The 15,814-nt window shown below is 41.3% G+C and overlaps 1 protein-coding gene across 1 annotated transcript; it reads right to left on the bottom strand.

The window, feature by feature from the left end:
• Positions 1 to 633: 633 nt before the first annotated feature.
• rps15 (ribosomal protein S15) lies at positions 634 to 7,234 on the bottom strand. The gene is made up of 4 exons (XM_047367342.1): positions 7,208 to 7,234; positions 6,798 to 6,883; positions 4,829 to 5,063; positions 634 to 804 (listed from the first exon to the last, which is right to left on the bottom strand). The coding sequence occupies exons 1-4, from the start codon at positions 7,217 to 7,219 to the stop codon at positions 691 to 693; spliced, it is 447 nt and encodes a 148-aa protein (XP_047223298.1). The 5' UTR covers positions 7,220 to 7,234; the 3' UTR covers positions 634 to 690.
• Between the last annotated feature and the right edge of the window lie 8,580 nt (positions 7,235 to 15,814).

Raw genomic sequence — 15,814 nt, 5'->3', positions numbered from 1 at the left:
CGTTTACCCTTTGTTCGGATCAATCCAGATTACAAGCCGAAAGTTTACAAAGACATAATAGCATGATTTAAAAGACAAACTATATAAACCTCTCCTCCTATCCTTTAACAGGTGTTGAGCCGGAACAGTGCTGGCTATTCTAAATATGCCATCATGAATCAATGCTTCGACTTATAGGAAAGGTTCCACATCAGCAATGTCCAATATAAGACTTCCCTGGTTGTATCAGCCTGTCAAAGGGTGTTTTTTTTTATACTTAGTCATTTAGGTAAAAGAATTTACCTTATAGCATTTAACCTGGTTAGACTTTAAACCTAACTTTCTATTGACGGTGTTTTCGCTCTGGCATACAACCAGGCTTCAAAAGATTCATAATGGCCATTGATGATTAGCTTTAGTCAAATTCTGAGTAAAAACTTTTAACAGTGGTTCACAACAAGAATGCCCAGCTCTAAATTCCTTCCAAAAGGGCTTTCATCAAGGCAACATTAAGGGCTTCGTAGTTTTGTCAAAGAGTAATATCTAAATTCCTCAGCCAGAAGTAAAGCACATGGATAAAAGCTGCCAAAGTATTTCCCACTGTAAGACTTCGCAGAAACTCAGACAACAACAAAAAATAGCCAGACACTGCAGTTGTGTGGAGAAGCCCAGTTTATTTTTGATTTTATTCATACAAACAATACAGCCATTCTATTTCAGAGGGATGAAACGGGAAGAGTGCGTGGCTCCGATACCAGGGCGACCGTGCTTGACTGGCTTGTAGGTGATGGAGAACTCTCCCAAGTAATGACCACACATCTCAGGCTGCAGAGAGAACAATAATTAATCAGAATGGGGAGTTTATATACTAAACAGTGGAATGAAAAGTAGAAAAAGCCGTATGTTAAACAATGACCTTTCACAGAAGGATGGCAATAATGTAATGCCCTGTGTTGTGGATCAATCCAAAACATCTAAAGATTAGATGTTTTAGAAAAACATCTAATCTTTGACTACTATAGAATACATCAACTCAGATTGTCAAACTCAAACTGTGCTCACATTTAAACAGTAAGCATTTAAAAACAAGAAATACAATTTTAGCATACTATCAATGCAATACAGTTCCAACTACAGGTCCTTCTCAAAATATTAGCATATTGTGATAAAGTTCATTATTTTCCATAATGTCATGATGAAAATTTAACATTCATATATTTTAGATTCATTGCACACTAACTGAAATATTTCAGGTCTTTTATTGTCTTAATACGGATGATTTTGGCATACAGCTCATGAAAACCAAAAATTCCTATCTCACAAAATTAGCATATCATTAAAAGGGTCTCTAAACGAGCTATGAACCTAATCATCTGAATCAACGAGTTAACTCTAAACACCTGCAAAAGATTCCTGAGACCTTTAAAACTCCCAGCCTGGTTCATCACTCAAAACCCCAATCATGGGTAAGACTGCCGACCTGACTGCTGTCCAGAAGGCCACTATTGACACCCTTCAAGCAAGAGGGTGAGACACAGAAAGACATTTCTGAACGAATAGGCTGTTCCCAGAGTGCTGTATCAAGGCACCTCAGTGGGAAGTCTGTGGGAAGGAAAAAGTGTGGCAGAAAACGCTGCACAACGAGAAGAGGTGACCGGACCCTGAGGTAGATTGTGGAGAAGGGCCGATTCCAGACCTTGGGGGACCTGCGGAAGCAGTGGACTGAGTCTGGAGTAGAAACATCCAGAGCCACCGTGCACAGGCGTGTGCAGGAAATGGGCTACAGGTGCCGCATTCCCCAGACATGGGCTACAGAGAAGCAGCACTGGACTGTTGCTCAGTGGTCCAAAGTACTTTTTTCGGATGAAAGCAAATTCTGCATGTCATTCGGTAATCAAGGTGCCAGAGTCTGGAGGAAGACTGGGGAGAAGGAAATGCCAAAATGCCAGAAGTCCAGTGTCAAGTACCCACAGTCAGTGATGGTCTGGGGTGCCGTGTCAGCAGCTGGTGTTGGTCCACTGTGTTTTATCAAGGGCAGGGTCAATGCAGCTAGCTATCAGGAGATTTTGGAGCACTTCATGCTTCCATCTGCTGAAAAGCTTTATGGAGATGAAGATTTCATTTTTCAGCACGACCTGGCACCTGCTCACAGTGCCAAAACCACTGGTAAATGGTTTACTGACCATGGTATCACTGTGCTCAATTGGCCTGCCAACTCTCCTGACCTGAACCCCATAGAGAATCTGTGGGATATTGTGAAGAGAACGTTGAGAGACTCAAGACCCAACACTCTGGATGAGCTAAAGGCCGCTATCGAAGCATCCTGGGCCTCCATAAGACCTCAGCAGTGCCACAGGCTGATTGCCTCCATGCCACGCCGCATTGAAGCAGTCATTTCTGCAAAAGGATTCCCGACCAAGTATTGAGTGCATAACTGTACATGATTATTTGAAGGTTGATGTTTTTTGTATTAAAAACACTTTTCTTTTATTGGTCGGATGAAATATGCTAATTTTGTGAGATAGGAATTTTGGGTTTTCATGAGCTGTATGCCAAAATCATCCGTATTAAGACAATAAAAGACCTGAAATATTTCAGTTAGTGTGCAATGAATCAAAAATATATGAATGTTAAATTTTCATCATTACATTATGGAAAATAATGAACTTTATCACAATATGCTAATATTTTGAGAAGGACCTGTATATGAAGCTGTTCTGTTGACTGCTGGGTGAGATGTTCACAGCTCTGTCCTCCTTGCTGCCAAGTCAATGTCACAAAGCAATCAGCTGGGCTTTTGTAGCCAACATTTTACTGGTATGACTGACTTTGACTGTACTGTATCATAATCAGGCATCATGCACTGAGAAGATTATTTGAATTGGACCAGTCTAGTGAAGTGCTTTGGGATGATTTTGTTGTAGTTTGGTGCCATTTAAATTAACTGAAATAATCAAAATGGTATTTAATGCATTTATACTTAAAATATTTACGTCAATCTTCCTCACTGGTCTTAAAAACAATGCTTGTGTTGGTGTGAACACATCCCCTACGTTCTGTTATTTCCCACCATATTCAGAAATTCAGTTTCAAATGTATGTATTGTATCAAATGTAGCGCCAACAGCAGTCAAACATTACTGAGCAGTCATTGCTTAAAATGAGCTTTAGTCACAAACCGTTGTTCAGGAAAAGTCTTTGAAAACCTGAAATGATGAAGCCCAGGGTTTATGAAACTGATAGAAAGACTGGCTTTACAAAGCTCTGAACAACTTGAGCCAGTTAAGCACAAAAAAACAAAACTGCCTAAAAGATGGATCATCACACACACACACAAACACCTACAGTGGGGAGAACAAGTATGTGATACACTGACAATTTTTTGCAGGTTTTCCTACTTGCAAAGCATGTAGAAGTCTTTTAGTTTTGATCATAGGTACTCTTCAACTGTGAGTGACGGAATATAAAACAAAAATCCAGAAAATCACATTGTTATTTTTAAGTAATTAGCATTTTATTGCATAACAAGTATTTGATAAATCAGAAAAACTAAACATATTTGGTACAGAAACCTCTGTTATTACAGATATCAGACACTATACACTAGTTCTTGATGAGGTTTGCACATACTGCAGCAGGGATTTTGGACCACTCCTCTCTACAGATCGTCTCCAGATCCTTCAGGTTTTGGGGCTGTTACTGTCACTTTCAGCTCCCTCCAAAGATTTTTGATTGGGTTCGGGTGTGGAGACTGGCTAAGCCACTCCAGGATCTTGAGATGCTTCTTACGAAGCCACTCTTAGTTGTCCTGGCTGTGTGCTTTGGGACGTTGTCATGCTGGAAGAACCAGCCACAACCCATCTTCAATGGCCTTACTGAGGGAAGGAGGTTGTTGGCTAAGATCTCCTGATAAATGGCCCCATCCATCCTCCCTCAATTTGGTGCAGTCATTCTGTCCCCTTTGCAAAAAAGCATCTTCAAAGAATGATGTTTCCACCTCCATGCTTCATGGTAGGTATGGTGTTCTTGGGGTTGTACTCATCCTTCTTCCATGTGCTGGCTTGAGTGCAGGGAGACTGACCCTCATCTTGAACTTCTTCCATTTTCTTATAATTACACCAACAATTGTTGCCTTCTCACCAAGCTGCTTGGCTATTTTCCTGGAGCCCATCCCAGCCTTGTGCAGGTCTACTATTTTATCCCTGATGTCCTCACACAGCTCTCTGGTCTTGGAGTTTGTTTGACGGAGTGTGAGGACAGGTGTCTTCATACAGATAACGAGTTCAAACAGGTGCAGTTAATACAGGTAATTACTTAAAAATAACTCAACGTGATTTTTCTGGATTTTTTGTTTTAGATATCTGTCACTCACAGTTGAAGAGTACCTATAAAAATGAAAGACTTTTACATGCTTTGCAAGTGGGAAAATTTGCAAAATCAGCAGTGTATCAAATACTTGTTCTCCCCACTGAATGCGTTTGGCTTCTTACCAGACTTTCCAACATCAGCTATAAGTAAAGTAGCTGACAGGGTTTATGGGGGCTTCTGTACCATAATCCTGTTAAATTTTGAATGCAATATTTTTGCAACATTTAGGTAAAAGGTCGAGGACATAATTTCAACTTGGAAAACATGGTGATATAACATCCGCTTACAATTTACCAATCACACTAACTACTGAAATTTGTAAAAGTCCTTGAGACGACATGTGTGGTGAATTGGCTCTATATAAATAAGCTAAGCTGAAATTACATCAGCAGTGTTTAACTGAATATTCATTTGCATTCAATACAGAACAGCTTCACAACCAACGTAAATGAGCTCCCTCAACATCAGTCCCAGCAGCTCACCTTTATTTCAACCTGGTTGAAAGTCTTGCCGTTGTACACGCCAACCATGGAGCCAACCATCTCAGGCAGGATCACCATGTCCCTCAAGTGGGTCTTCACCACATCTGGTTTCTCCATAGGAGGAGCCTCCTTCTTTGCCTTGCGCAGGCGCTTGAGGAGGGACTGGTGTTTGCGGCGCAGGCCACGGTTCAGCCTCCTCCTCTGGCGGGCGCAGTACAGCTGCATCAGCTGCTCGCTGCAGAGGGACAAACAGGAGAGAAGATGGAATAAAAAGCCTGGTCACCGGTCGAGTATCTTTAATCAATTAATACTGACTGAAACAGCAAGTAGACAAAAAATGTATGGTCATGTTAGCACATTTTTACAACCCGATCTGGCATTATTTGCAGCCACTTTCTGCATGTTTAGTTTGCACTTCCCCCGCCTGCATCAACCCTACTGATTTCAGCCAAATTTCAGGTACGTCTCTAAGGTTTTGGATGTGAGGATAAGAAATAAGCAGTGATGTCAGAAGCTGTAAACAAGGTTGTCCTTTGCAAGAGTTTTTGAAGCATCTGAAATTGCTGAGACATATCTAATAGTAGGGAGAACCGCTTGAGCTTTCAAAAAATATTTCAACAGAACACCAAAAAGAATAGTAGCTTGCAATTACAATAGAAAAAGGTTAGAATCTGCAGCTGTGGCCTGTGTCAGTTCTGATAAGTACGCCAGCGTTCTGCATGTCTTTGAGCCAAACCTGTTCAAACACCTGATTCAAGTAATGGAGTTACCTCCTCATTCTATCACCCAGTTCTACAAGAACCACCAAATGATCCATTCTATTAAATCAGATGTATTCATGAAGAGAAACAAACACCGACCCTTAGGAACAATAACTGCCCACCTCCAAAAAAAAATATCACAGCTCAAAGCAATCTGTGTGACATGCAGCAGATTGTTAAAATAATTGATATTTAGATATAATCCTATACTAAAAACGTGAATTTTTAAAAGATACTCATTTATGTGAAAATCCACGTAAACTGACCCAACCACATTTGCTCAAATTGTCACACTTCTTCCAGCAGCAGCAGCAGCGCTGCAACAACAGAGATATTCAGCCTCTGGCGGGGCTCTCTTGACCAAAACAATAAGCCGTTATTGGACGTTTAAACTCTGCTAACATGGAGAGTACAGCCAGAATACTGTATGTGACTCCTTTTAGCCGTCAAGGCAAACACAAAAACGTTGTGTGGATACATTATCCCTATGAGGCTGACTTACAGGGAAAAAAAAAACACTGAATGATGCCACATGCCAACAGTACAATCTAAAGCTAGACACTGATGTTTGAGAGCAACTTAAAAAAAGGTCAGTAAAGCTCCTGTATCGGCAACAGTGAAGTAGTAAACCTCCTGAAAGACATAAGCTAACACTATCTGTTTAAATATTAGCTTCAAAGACAACCCAGTGATGGTGTTCTGTTGGTCCAAGGTCCCCCATCGAGATGCAGTTCCCAGGTTTGATGCTTCAAATCACACAACGCTCCGTTCTGCTGCAGTATGTAAACCAGTTGACTACTCGGTCAGCTACTAAATAGTGAAGCATGAAACAAACAAGTGTGATCCCCTCTATTACTCCTCAGTTTAGTTGTAAAGCCATTGGAGGCTAATGTGGCTGATAATAACAAAGGTTATGCTGGAGCCAGACTGAACATTTTCTACTACATAAGAAAAACATACAAATTCCCAAATTTTTGTTACAGGGAATCAAAGGCATACCAAGCCGAAGGGTTTTTAAATCACATACTAGAATTATATTTGCGTATTCATAATCCATTATATTAATTCTAGTAATTTAGTAATATTAATATAGTAATTTAGTTTTGGTTCCCCATTGCTCTCAATGAGGACATTTTATTTTCCAGACATTTGATAATTATTAGAGCAGAAGTAGTCTATTACAGCTTCAATAACTGAGTGTCACTCACTAAGACATGTCCAGAAGCTGGTCCAGGTCCACACCTCTGTAGGTGAACTTCCTGAAGGTACGCTTCTTCTTGATCTCGGTGTCCGCCTGAAAAGAGACGAGCATCACTACGGTGAGTGTGGCTGGATAGGTTAGCATTCGTCATTGGATGGACATTAATAACCTACTGATTTGTTAATATATCTTCATTAAACAACTGACTGATCAACTTCAAACACGCGCATACGTCGCGCAACGTGGTTTACTTCGAACTACGTTCAAAAAGCACTCATGACTGTCTGGTTAGCTTAGCAGCAGACGGCCTAAGTTGAGGCTGAAAACATCCTTCAGCGCAGCTTTATGTCACTTTGAGCCACAATTTACATCTTAAACGTGAGCACAACTCTATAAAAGTTTAGCGATGCAACCAACCGTCCCACTCATCAACGGAAAAACCCAGATGGGTCAGGATTGCAGTTTTACAAAACTGTTGAAGCACGGATACCTACCATCTTGTCCGACGACCCAGTGGAAAAGAACGTTCAGAAATCTCGCTCGGTGTGATATCGCGGGATTTAATGCACGAAGTGTCTTCCGGTGGTATTGCCCTCTGTGAACAGCAGGTGGAGCATTTCGACCATTAAATAATTACTGACCACCGATACAGTGATACAGTTCGAAAGCTTTCTTAATAAACGCAGTTTTCTTTAAGACAACCAGTTAGAGGCTGGGACTGGACAGGCGGGCGGAGGCTTACCATCCAGCAGGACAATGACCTTAAACATACAGCCAGAGCTGCAAAGGTATGGACAAGTTAAAGTCCAGAAATAAATCAAATTGAGAATTAGTGACAAGACTTGAAAATTGATGCTGACAGATGCTTTCCACCCAACCTGAAGAGTTGACTTATTTTGCAAAGAAGAATGGTCTGTCTGGAGATGTTGAAAGCTGGTAGAGACATACACCAAAAGAGCTATATCCATTCAATTCAATTCAGTTTTATTCATATACCGCCAATTCACAACACATGTCGTCTCAAGCCACTTCACAAAGGGTTTGGAATGGTGTGGGGTTGTTGGGGAGGTTAGATTAAACTACTGAGTGTTAAGAGTTTGGCCATTTTATACGGAGCCCGCGAGGGGACATGGGGGAATTTGTTTTTCTTTTGCGTTCGCTCGTAAAAGTTGTTAATCACCTTGAGAAAGCTGAGCATTTTGGAACAGCAGCACATTTGACAAACTGCTCACAAAACAAACAGCACTGATATGGCATTGATATGGTTTATTTGTCATATGCAGGTTAACATCCAGTCAACAATGCGATTAAATGCTTAAGATTCAATTCGATCCAATTCAATTCAAATTCAATTCAAAAATACTTTATTAATCCCGAAGGGAAATTAAATGTTGTTATAGCTCATATTATGAAGGTTTCTTCAAAGAGCCGTTGTAGATGCTGATGGCTGTGGGCAGGAAGGATCTCCTGTAGCGCTCCGTCTTACAGCAGATCTGAAGAAGCCTCTGACTGAAGACACTCTGTTGTTGTAGGACAGTCTGATGAAGAGGATGCTCAGGGTTCTTCATAATGTTCTTCATTTTATGAAGAATCCTTCTTTCCACAATGATCTCCAGAGGTTCTAGAGGAGTCCCCAGAACAGAGCCAGTCTTCTTTATCAGCTTGTTGAGCTTTTTTAAGTCCCTGGCTCTGATGCTGCTTCCCCAGCAGATGATGGTAGAAGAGATCACACTTTCCACAACAGACTTATAGAAGATATGCAGCATCTTGCTGCAAACACCAAAGGACCTAAGCTTCCTCAAGAAGTACAGTCTGCTCTGTCCCTTCTTGTAGATGGCTTCACAGTTGCATCTCCCCTCTAGTCTGTTGTCCAGGTGAACACCGAGGTATTTATACTCCTCCACCACCTCCACTTCTTCTCCCATGATGGAAATAGTTTTTGACTTATTCCTGTTTCACTTAAAATCTACAAACATCTCCTTTGTTTAAGAAGAACCGTTCAAATCACTATAAAAACAAAAGTGGCGTGCAAAAAAAGTACACATCATGCAGCAGTAATAAGCAAATAAAGTGTCACAGATGTGGTTTCGTGCAGTTTTATGGTCCAGAGTTCAGTAGTTTGACAGCTTGTGGATAATGACTGTCTTTAAGTCTGATTGAAGATCCTTTCCTTTAAGGCCAATTTCAAAATAAAATTCAATAAATCTCAAAAACGGGTCTCCCACAAAGTATTGCGAGATAACGCAGACCTTTGCATGAGAACGCAAAAAGTATAGCGTGGGAATACAAAAGTTTTGCATGCGGACGCAAAAGAAAAAGAAAATCCCCATGGCTCCTCGCGGGCTCCGTAATTTTAGAATGGGCTATGTGTAGGGGCACTAAGTTAAATAATAAACTGATAAAGTTTGTCCATCTAGAGGCTACTGGTGGCCATTGTTATACTAAAAACCACAAGGATTGGGGGTACCTCTCTTTGTCAGACTGATTATAACCATTGGAAAAGAGAAGGGATCATACAGGTAGCAGAAATGGAGGGTGTGTTTGCACCTCAACCATAACTGAGCCGATTTAGGCCCTTACTCCATCCAACAGGGAGGGAGGAAGGCAGAGGTAAAAAATAATTGGAGAGTGTTGTTTCCTGTTGCATTGTGTGAAAGGTGGGTAACTTTAAAATGGGCTGAGTCAATTCAATCGAATCATAAGATTTCAAGTCAGGCACATGCGTTCCAGTTAGTAACTAATCATTGAACAGTGCAGTCAGATTCAATTATTTATTCAAATTGGATAAAAAGTTTTTCTATCTAAGGAAACCCAGCAGATTGCATCCAGTCAGAGATTTGTAGCATTCACTCCGCCTGGATGAGCATGTAGAGACAGTGGACAGTCACTGACGTTGACTTTGCAGCAATCCCTCATACTGAGCATGCATGTAGCGACAGTGGAGAGGAAAAACTCCCTTTTAACAGGAAGAAACCTCCAGCAGAACCAGGCTCAATGTGAGTGGCCATCTGCCACGACCAACTGGGGTTTGAGAGAACAGAGCAGAGACACAAAGAGAACACAGAAGCACTAATCCAGGAGTACTTTCCATGGGAAGGAAAAGTAAATGTTAATAGATTTAGCTCCTTTAGTCGTTTCACCTAGGAAGAAAGAACATAAACTCTGAGCCAGTTTTCAAGTTTAGAGTAGGAGAGAGAGCACATACAGTTAGTCACAGTAAAAGCTCAGTTAATAGCTATGTCTAGGAGAAAAATAGGGTTAAACACTGAAAGACAGGGCCATGTGGATCATCTGTAGAAGGTGAGCATTAAGTTGTTGACAGCAGAAGCTTGGACGATGCCCCCCTCTAGGAAGGTGTCACAGGTGGACACAGTCAGGCCAGTTGTAGCTTCTAGGAAGAGAAGAGAGAAAGAACATAAAGTTAAAAACTGAAATAACAGCAAATAATGCAAAATTGGAGAGTAGAATGAAAATTTAGCAGAGAGAGTGAAAATGGTCATTATGTCCTCCAGCAGTCTAAGCCTATAGCAGCATAACTACAGAGATAGCTCCGGATAACCTAAGCCACTCTAACTATAAGCTTTATCAAAAAGGAAAGTTTTAAGCCTAGCCTTAAAAGTAGACAGGGTGTCTGCCTCACGGACTAAAACTGGGAGCTGGTTCCACAGGAGAGGAGCCTGATAACTAAAAGATCTGCCTCCCATTCTACTTCTAGAGACTCTAGGAACCACCAGTAAACCTGCAGTCTGAGAACGAAGGGCTCTCTTAAGAACGTATGGAACAATCAGATCTCTGATGTAGGATGGAGCTAAATCATTAAGGGCTTTATATGTGAGGAGGAGAATTTAAAATTCTATTCTGGATTTAACAGGGAGCCAATGAAGGGAAGCTAAAATAGGAGAAATATGATCTCTCTTTTTAATTTTCATCAGAGTATCAATGAAATGTGGTTGCACATGATAACGATATCAAGTTGTTGGCAGGTCCCATGTCCTGCTGCAAATGAACATCAGTGTCTCCATAAAGCTTCTCAGCAGTGGAGAGGATGAAGTACCTAGTAGACAGTGATGCTGACTTTGGATTTGATAAAACGCAGTGGACCACAGCAGCACATGGTATTGCTCCACAAATCATCATTGACTATGGAACTGTCAAACTGGACGTCAAGCAAGTTGGATTCTGTGCCTGTTTACTCTTGTTCCAGTCTCTGGACCTCCGATTTCCTAATGAAATGCAAAATTCAATTCCAGTTATCTGAAAAGAGGACTTTGGACCATTGAACAACGTCCATTGCTTTTTTTCTTTTACCCCAGATAAGATGCTTCTTGTGTTTTACACCCTGGATGTTTCTGTGTGTGTTGGCTCTTGAAGAGCTGGCTCCAGCTGCAGTCCATGCCTTGTGAATCAGCCTCAAACTCTTGAACGGGCTTTCCATTTCAATACGGTTAAGGCTGTCTTTATCCCTGTAGCATTTGCACTTTTGTCTGTCACACTTTTTCCTTCCACTCAACTTTTCATTAACATTCTTGGATAGTGAACACTGTAAATAGCCTGCTTTTTTGCAGGGTGTCAATGACTGTCTGCTAGACAACTGTCAAGTCAGCAGTGTTCCTCGTGATTGGGTTGTCCATAATGTAACATTTTGGAATTGTAAAAACTTTCTTACACAAATGACTGCACCTCATCAGACTCGTCCATGAAACTCCTTAAGTTTGCAGACAACACCACTGTCATTGGACTGATCCAGGATGGTGATGAGTCTGCATACAGACAGCAGGTGGATTGGCTAGTACACTGGTGCAGTCAGAACTACCTTGAACTCAACCCACTCAAGACTGTGGAAATGGTGGTGGACTTTTGGAGAACACCACCCCCATACACCCCCCTCACCATCCTCAACAACACTGTATTGGCCGTGGACCACTTCAGGTCCTTAGGAACCACCATCTCTGAGGACTTGAGATGGTCTTCACACATAGACACTGTTCGAAAGAAGGCACAGCAGAGACTGTATTTCCTGAGGCAATTCAAGAAGTTCAACCTTCCACAGGAGCTGCTGGTCATCTTCTACACTGCCATCATTCAGTCTGTCCTGTCTTCATCCATCTCAGTGTGGTTTGGCTCATCCACAAAACAGGACAGGTGCAGACTGCAACGAATAATCAGGGCTGACCTTCCCTCCATCCAAGACTTATACAGGACTAGGGTCAGGAAAAGAACTGCTAAAATCTCTGCGGACCCCACACACCCTGCACATAAACTGTTCAGAGTTTTACCTTCAGGCCGCCGCTACAGAGCACTGTTTACTAAAACCAGCCACCACAGAGACAGTTTCTTCCCCCAGGTTGTTTCTCTGTTGAACGTTCAATAGAGTACAAAACAACAGCATACAGATGTTGCAAATGCACCTTTTTATTATATATGTGTATCTTGTATATTGTAAATATATACATTCTGTAATGCAAAAACAAAACCAAAGAGCAAAGTGTACCGGAGTCAAATTCCTTGTTTATATGTACGAACTTGGCAATAAAGCTGATTCTGATTCTTACTGGTTTGGTCTTATTATTTTATAATTTTCCTAGAAAGTGAATTTTGGGTTTCATTTCTGTTCCCTTGTAAGTCATACTCTTACAAAGGAACAGAAATAAATGCTTGAAATATATCACTGTATGGAATACATCTGTTTCACTCTATGAATTGAATTACAATTATTTCTTCAATTGCATTTTGATAGATAGATAGATAGATAGATAGATAGATAGATAGATAGATAGATAGATAGATAGATAGATAGATAGATAGATAGATAGATAGATAGATAGATAGATAGATAGATAGATAGATAGATAGATAGATAGATAGATAGATAGATAGATAGATAGATAGATAGATAGATAGATAGATAGATAGATAGATAGATGTATTAAAATCTTTAAAGCAATGCAGTAAATAAAGACACTGCATGTAGAGATACAGGGGTTGGACAATGAAACTGAAACACCTAGTTTTAGACCACAATAATTTATTAATATGTTGTAGGGCCTCCTTTTGCGGCCAATACAGCGTCAATTCATCTTGGGAATGACATATACAAGTCCTACACAGTGGTCAGAGGGATTTTAAGCCATTCTTCTTACAGGATAGTGGTCAGGTCACTACGTGATACTGGTGGAGGAAAACGTTTCCTGACTCGCTCCTCCAAAACACCCCAAAGTGGCTCAATAATATTTAGATCTGGTGACTGTGCAGGCCATGGGAGATGTTCAACTTCACTTTCATGTTCATCAAACCAATATTCACCAGTCGTGCTGTGTGTATTGGTGCATTGTCATCCTGATACACGGCACCGCCTTCAGGATACAATGTTTGAACCATTGGATACACATGGTCCTCAAGAATGGTTCGGTAGTCCTTGGCAGTGACGGGCCCATCTAGCACAAGTATCAGGCCAAGGGAATGCCATGATATGGCAGCCCAAACCATCACTGATCCACCCCCATGCTTCACTCTGGGCATGCAACAGTCTGGGTGGTACGCTTCTTTGGGCTTCTCCACACCGTAACTCTCCCGGATGTGGGGAAAACAGTAAAGGTGGACTCATCAGAGAACAATACATGTTTCACATTGTCCACAGCCCAAGATTTGCACTCCTTGCACCATTGAAACCGACGTTTGGCATTGGCATGAGTGACCAAAGGTTTGGCTATAGCAGACCGGCCGTGTATATTGACCCTGTGGAGCTCCCGACGGACAGTTCTGGTGGAAACAGGAGAGTTGAGGTGCACATTTGATTCTGCCGTGATTTGGGCAGCTGTGGTTTTATGTTTTTTGGATACAATCCGGGTTAGCACCCGAACATCCCTTTCAGACAGCTTCCTCTTGCGTCCACAGTTAATCCTGTTGGATGTGGTACGTCCTTCTTGGTGGTATGCTGACATTACCCTGGATACCGTGGCTCTTGATACATCACAAAGACTTGCTGTCTTGGTCACAGATGCGCCAGCAAGACGTGCACCAACAATTTGCGTGCAATGTTGTGTGCATTTCAATATTTTGAGCAAAACTGTGCTCTTACCCTGCTAATTGAACCTTCACACTCTGCTCTTACTGGTGCAATGTGTAATCAATGAAGACTGGCTACCAGGCTGGTCCAATTTAGCCATGAAACCTCCCACACTAAAATGACAGGTGTTTCAGTTTCATTGTCCAACCCCTGTACTTGTTCAAACGAAATTAGAAAGGAGAGGATTGACTTGTCTAGTTTCATAGGTTTAATTTTTGGCAACTTCCTTATCCCTATAAAAACTTTTGCCACTGCTTTACTTATGTTGCTCACTGTTCTCAGAGAGGGACATTATTTTCTTTATCCTCACACAGATTTGCTGTGATCTAAAGTCACTAATCTAGCCAGACCACATTTTTAACAAGTAGTTAAAACTAAACTAAGTAATTAGGACATGCCTTTAACATGCTACTTGAACTATGACATAGTAGTAGTCTACTGACATGTAACATGCATCTTTAATATATATATAACATAGGTTTGATTGGGTATGGGAGTGCCATTAAAACAGCCATACGTCAATATGGCCTGGATTACTGGGAACCTGGCTGACAGACATTTTTTTTGCATACACTGCATTACACTGAAAAACAGTTAAAACCTTTTATAAGTTTCTGTTAGCAGCATTTATATGATGTTTTGGTCTTTACAATGTTGAACCTTCTTCATAACCTGTTCTTCTATTCCCTTGGGATATCAACTTTTGGACCAAATCCTGACTGAGGGTGACGCTCTTTAAGAGAACTGACCTTGGGTTCTCAGTGGGGTTAAGATTGAATAAATGTCTTGACAATGAGTCCAGAATTTAAGTGTTCTGATCTTTCAGCCATTTTATCACTCTTGCTCTGTGACACGGTGCTCCATCCTGCTGGACTATCACCACATTGTGAGTGGATTGCTGGGAGAACATTTTGATCACACTCTATTTTATGGTTGTGTTCTTGGGCAGAAAAGTGAGGAAGTCTACTCCCTCGGATCAGAAACTGTGCCCATACATTTATTGTGAAAGGATGTTTCCCTGTTGGTGGACCACAGGACCCATGGATCTTATCCAAATTCTGTATTCCAAAGGTCTTTGCCTCATTGTGTGTGCAGATGGCCTCTTACCCACCTGCTGCCGTTAAGAAGGCTCTTACCTCGTGGGAACATGATTCGAACCCCCATTTGGTTGCAGCAGATGGTCGTTCACACCGAGCCAGTGTGCTGGAAGTTTGTTCCTGTTAAAGGGAACTTTTCCTTAGTTGGGTTTCCTTAGATAGAAAACCTATTGACCAATTTGAACAATAAAGTAAACCTGACCGCATTGTTTGATAAGCACGATCAAATGGCATGTACAGTGCCTTGCGAAAGTTCTCAGCCCCCTTGAATTTTTCAACCTCTTGCCACATTTCAGGCTTCAAACATAAAGATATAAAATTCAAATTTTTTGTGAAGAATCAACAAGTGGGACACAATTGTGAAGTGGAATGAAATTTACTGGATATGTCAAACTTTTTTAACACATAAAAAAGTGAAAAGTGGGGCGTGCAATATTATTCAGCCCCCTTGCATTAATACTTTGTAGCGCCACCTTTTGCTGCAATTACAGCTGCAAGTCTCTCAGGGTATGTCTCTATCAGTTTTGCACATCGAGAGACTGAAATTCTTGCCCTTTCTTCCTTGCAAAACAGCTGGAGCTCAGTGAGGTTGGATGGAGAGCGTTCGTGAACAGCAGTCTTCAGCTCTTTCCACAGATTCTTGATTGGATTCAGGTCTGGACTTTGACTTGGCCATTCCAACACCTGGATGTTTATATGTGAACCATTCCATTGTAGATTTGGCTTTATGTTTTGGATCATTGTCTTGTTGGAGGATAAATTTCCGTCCCAGTCTCAGGTCTCTTGCAGACTCCCAACAGGTTTTCTTCCAGAATGGTCCTGTATTTGCCCCATCCATCTTCCCATCAATTTTGACCATCT

Source organism: Girardinichthys multiradiatus, chromosome 6 (genome assembly GCF_021462225.1).
Source record: "Girardinichthys multiradiatus isolate DD_20200921_A chromosome 6, DD_fGirMul_XY1, whole genome shotgun sequence".
NCBI classification, from domain to species: domain Eukaryota; kingdom Metazoa; phylum Chordata; class Actinopteri; order Cyprinodontiformes; family Goodeidae; genus Girardinichthys; species Girardinichthys multiradiatus.
The sequence above is the reverse complement of the archived record's forward strand: the minus strand, read 5'-3'. Positions and strand labels throughout refer to the sequence as shown.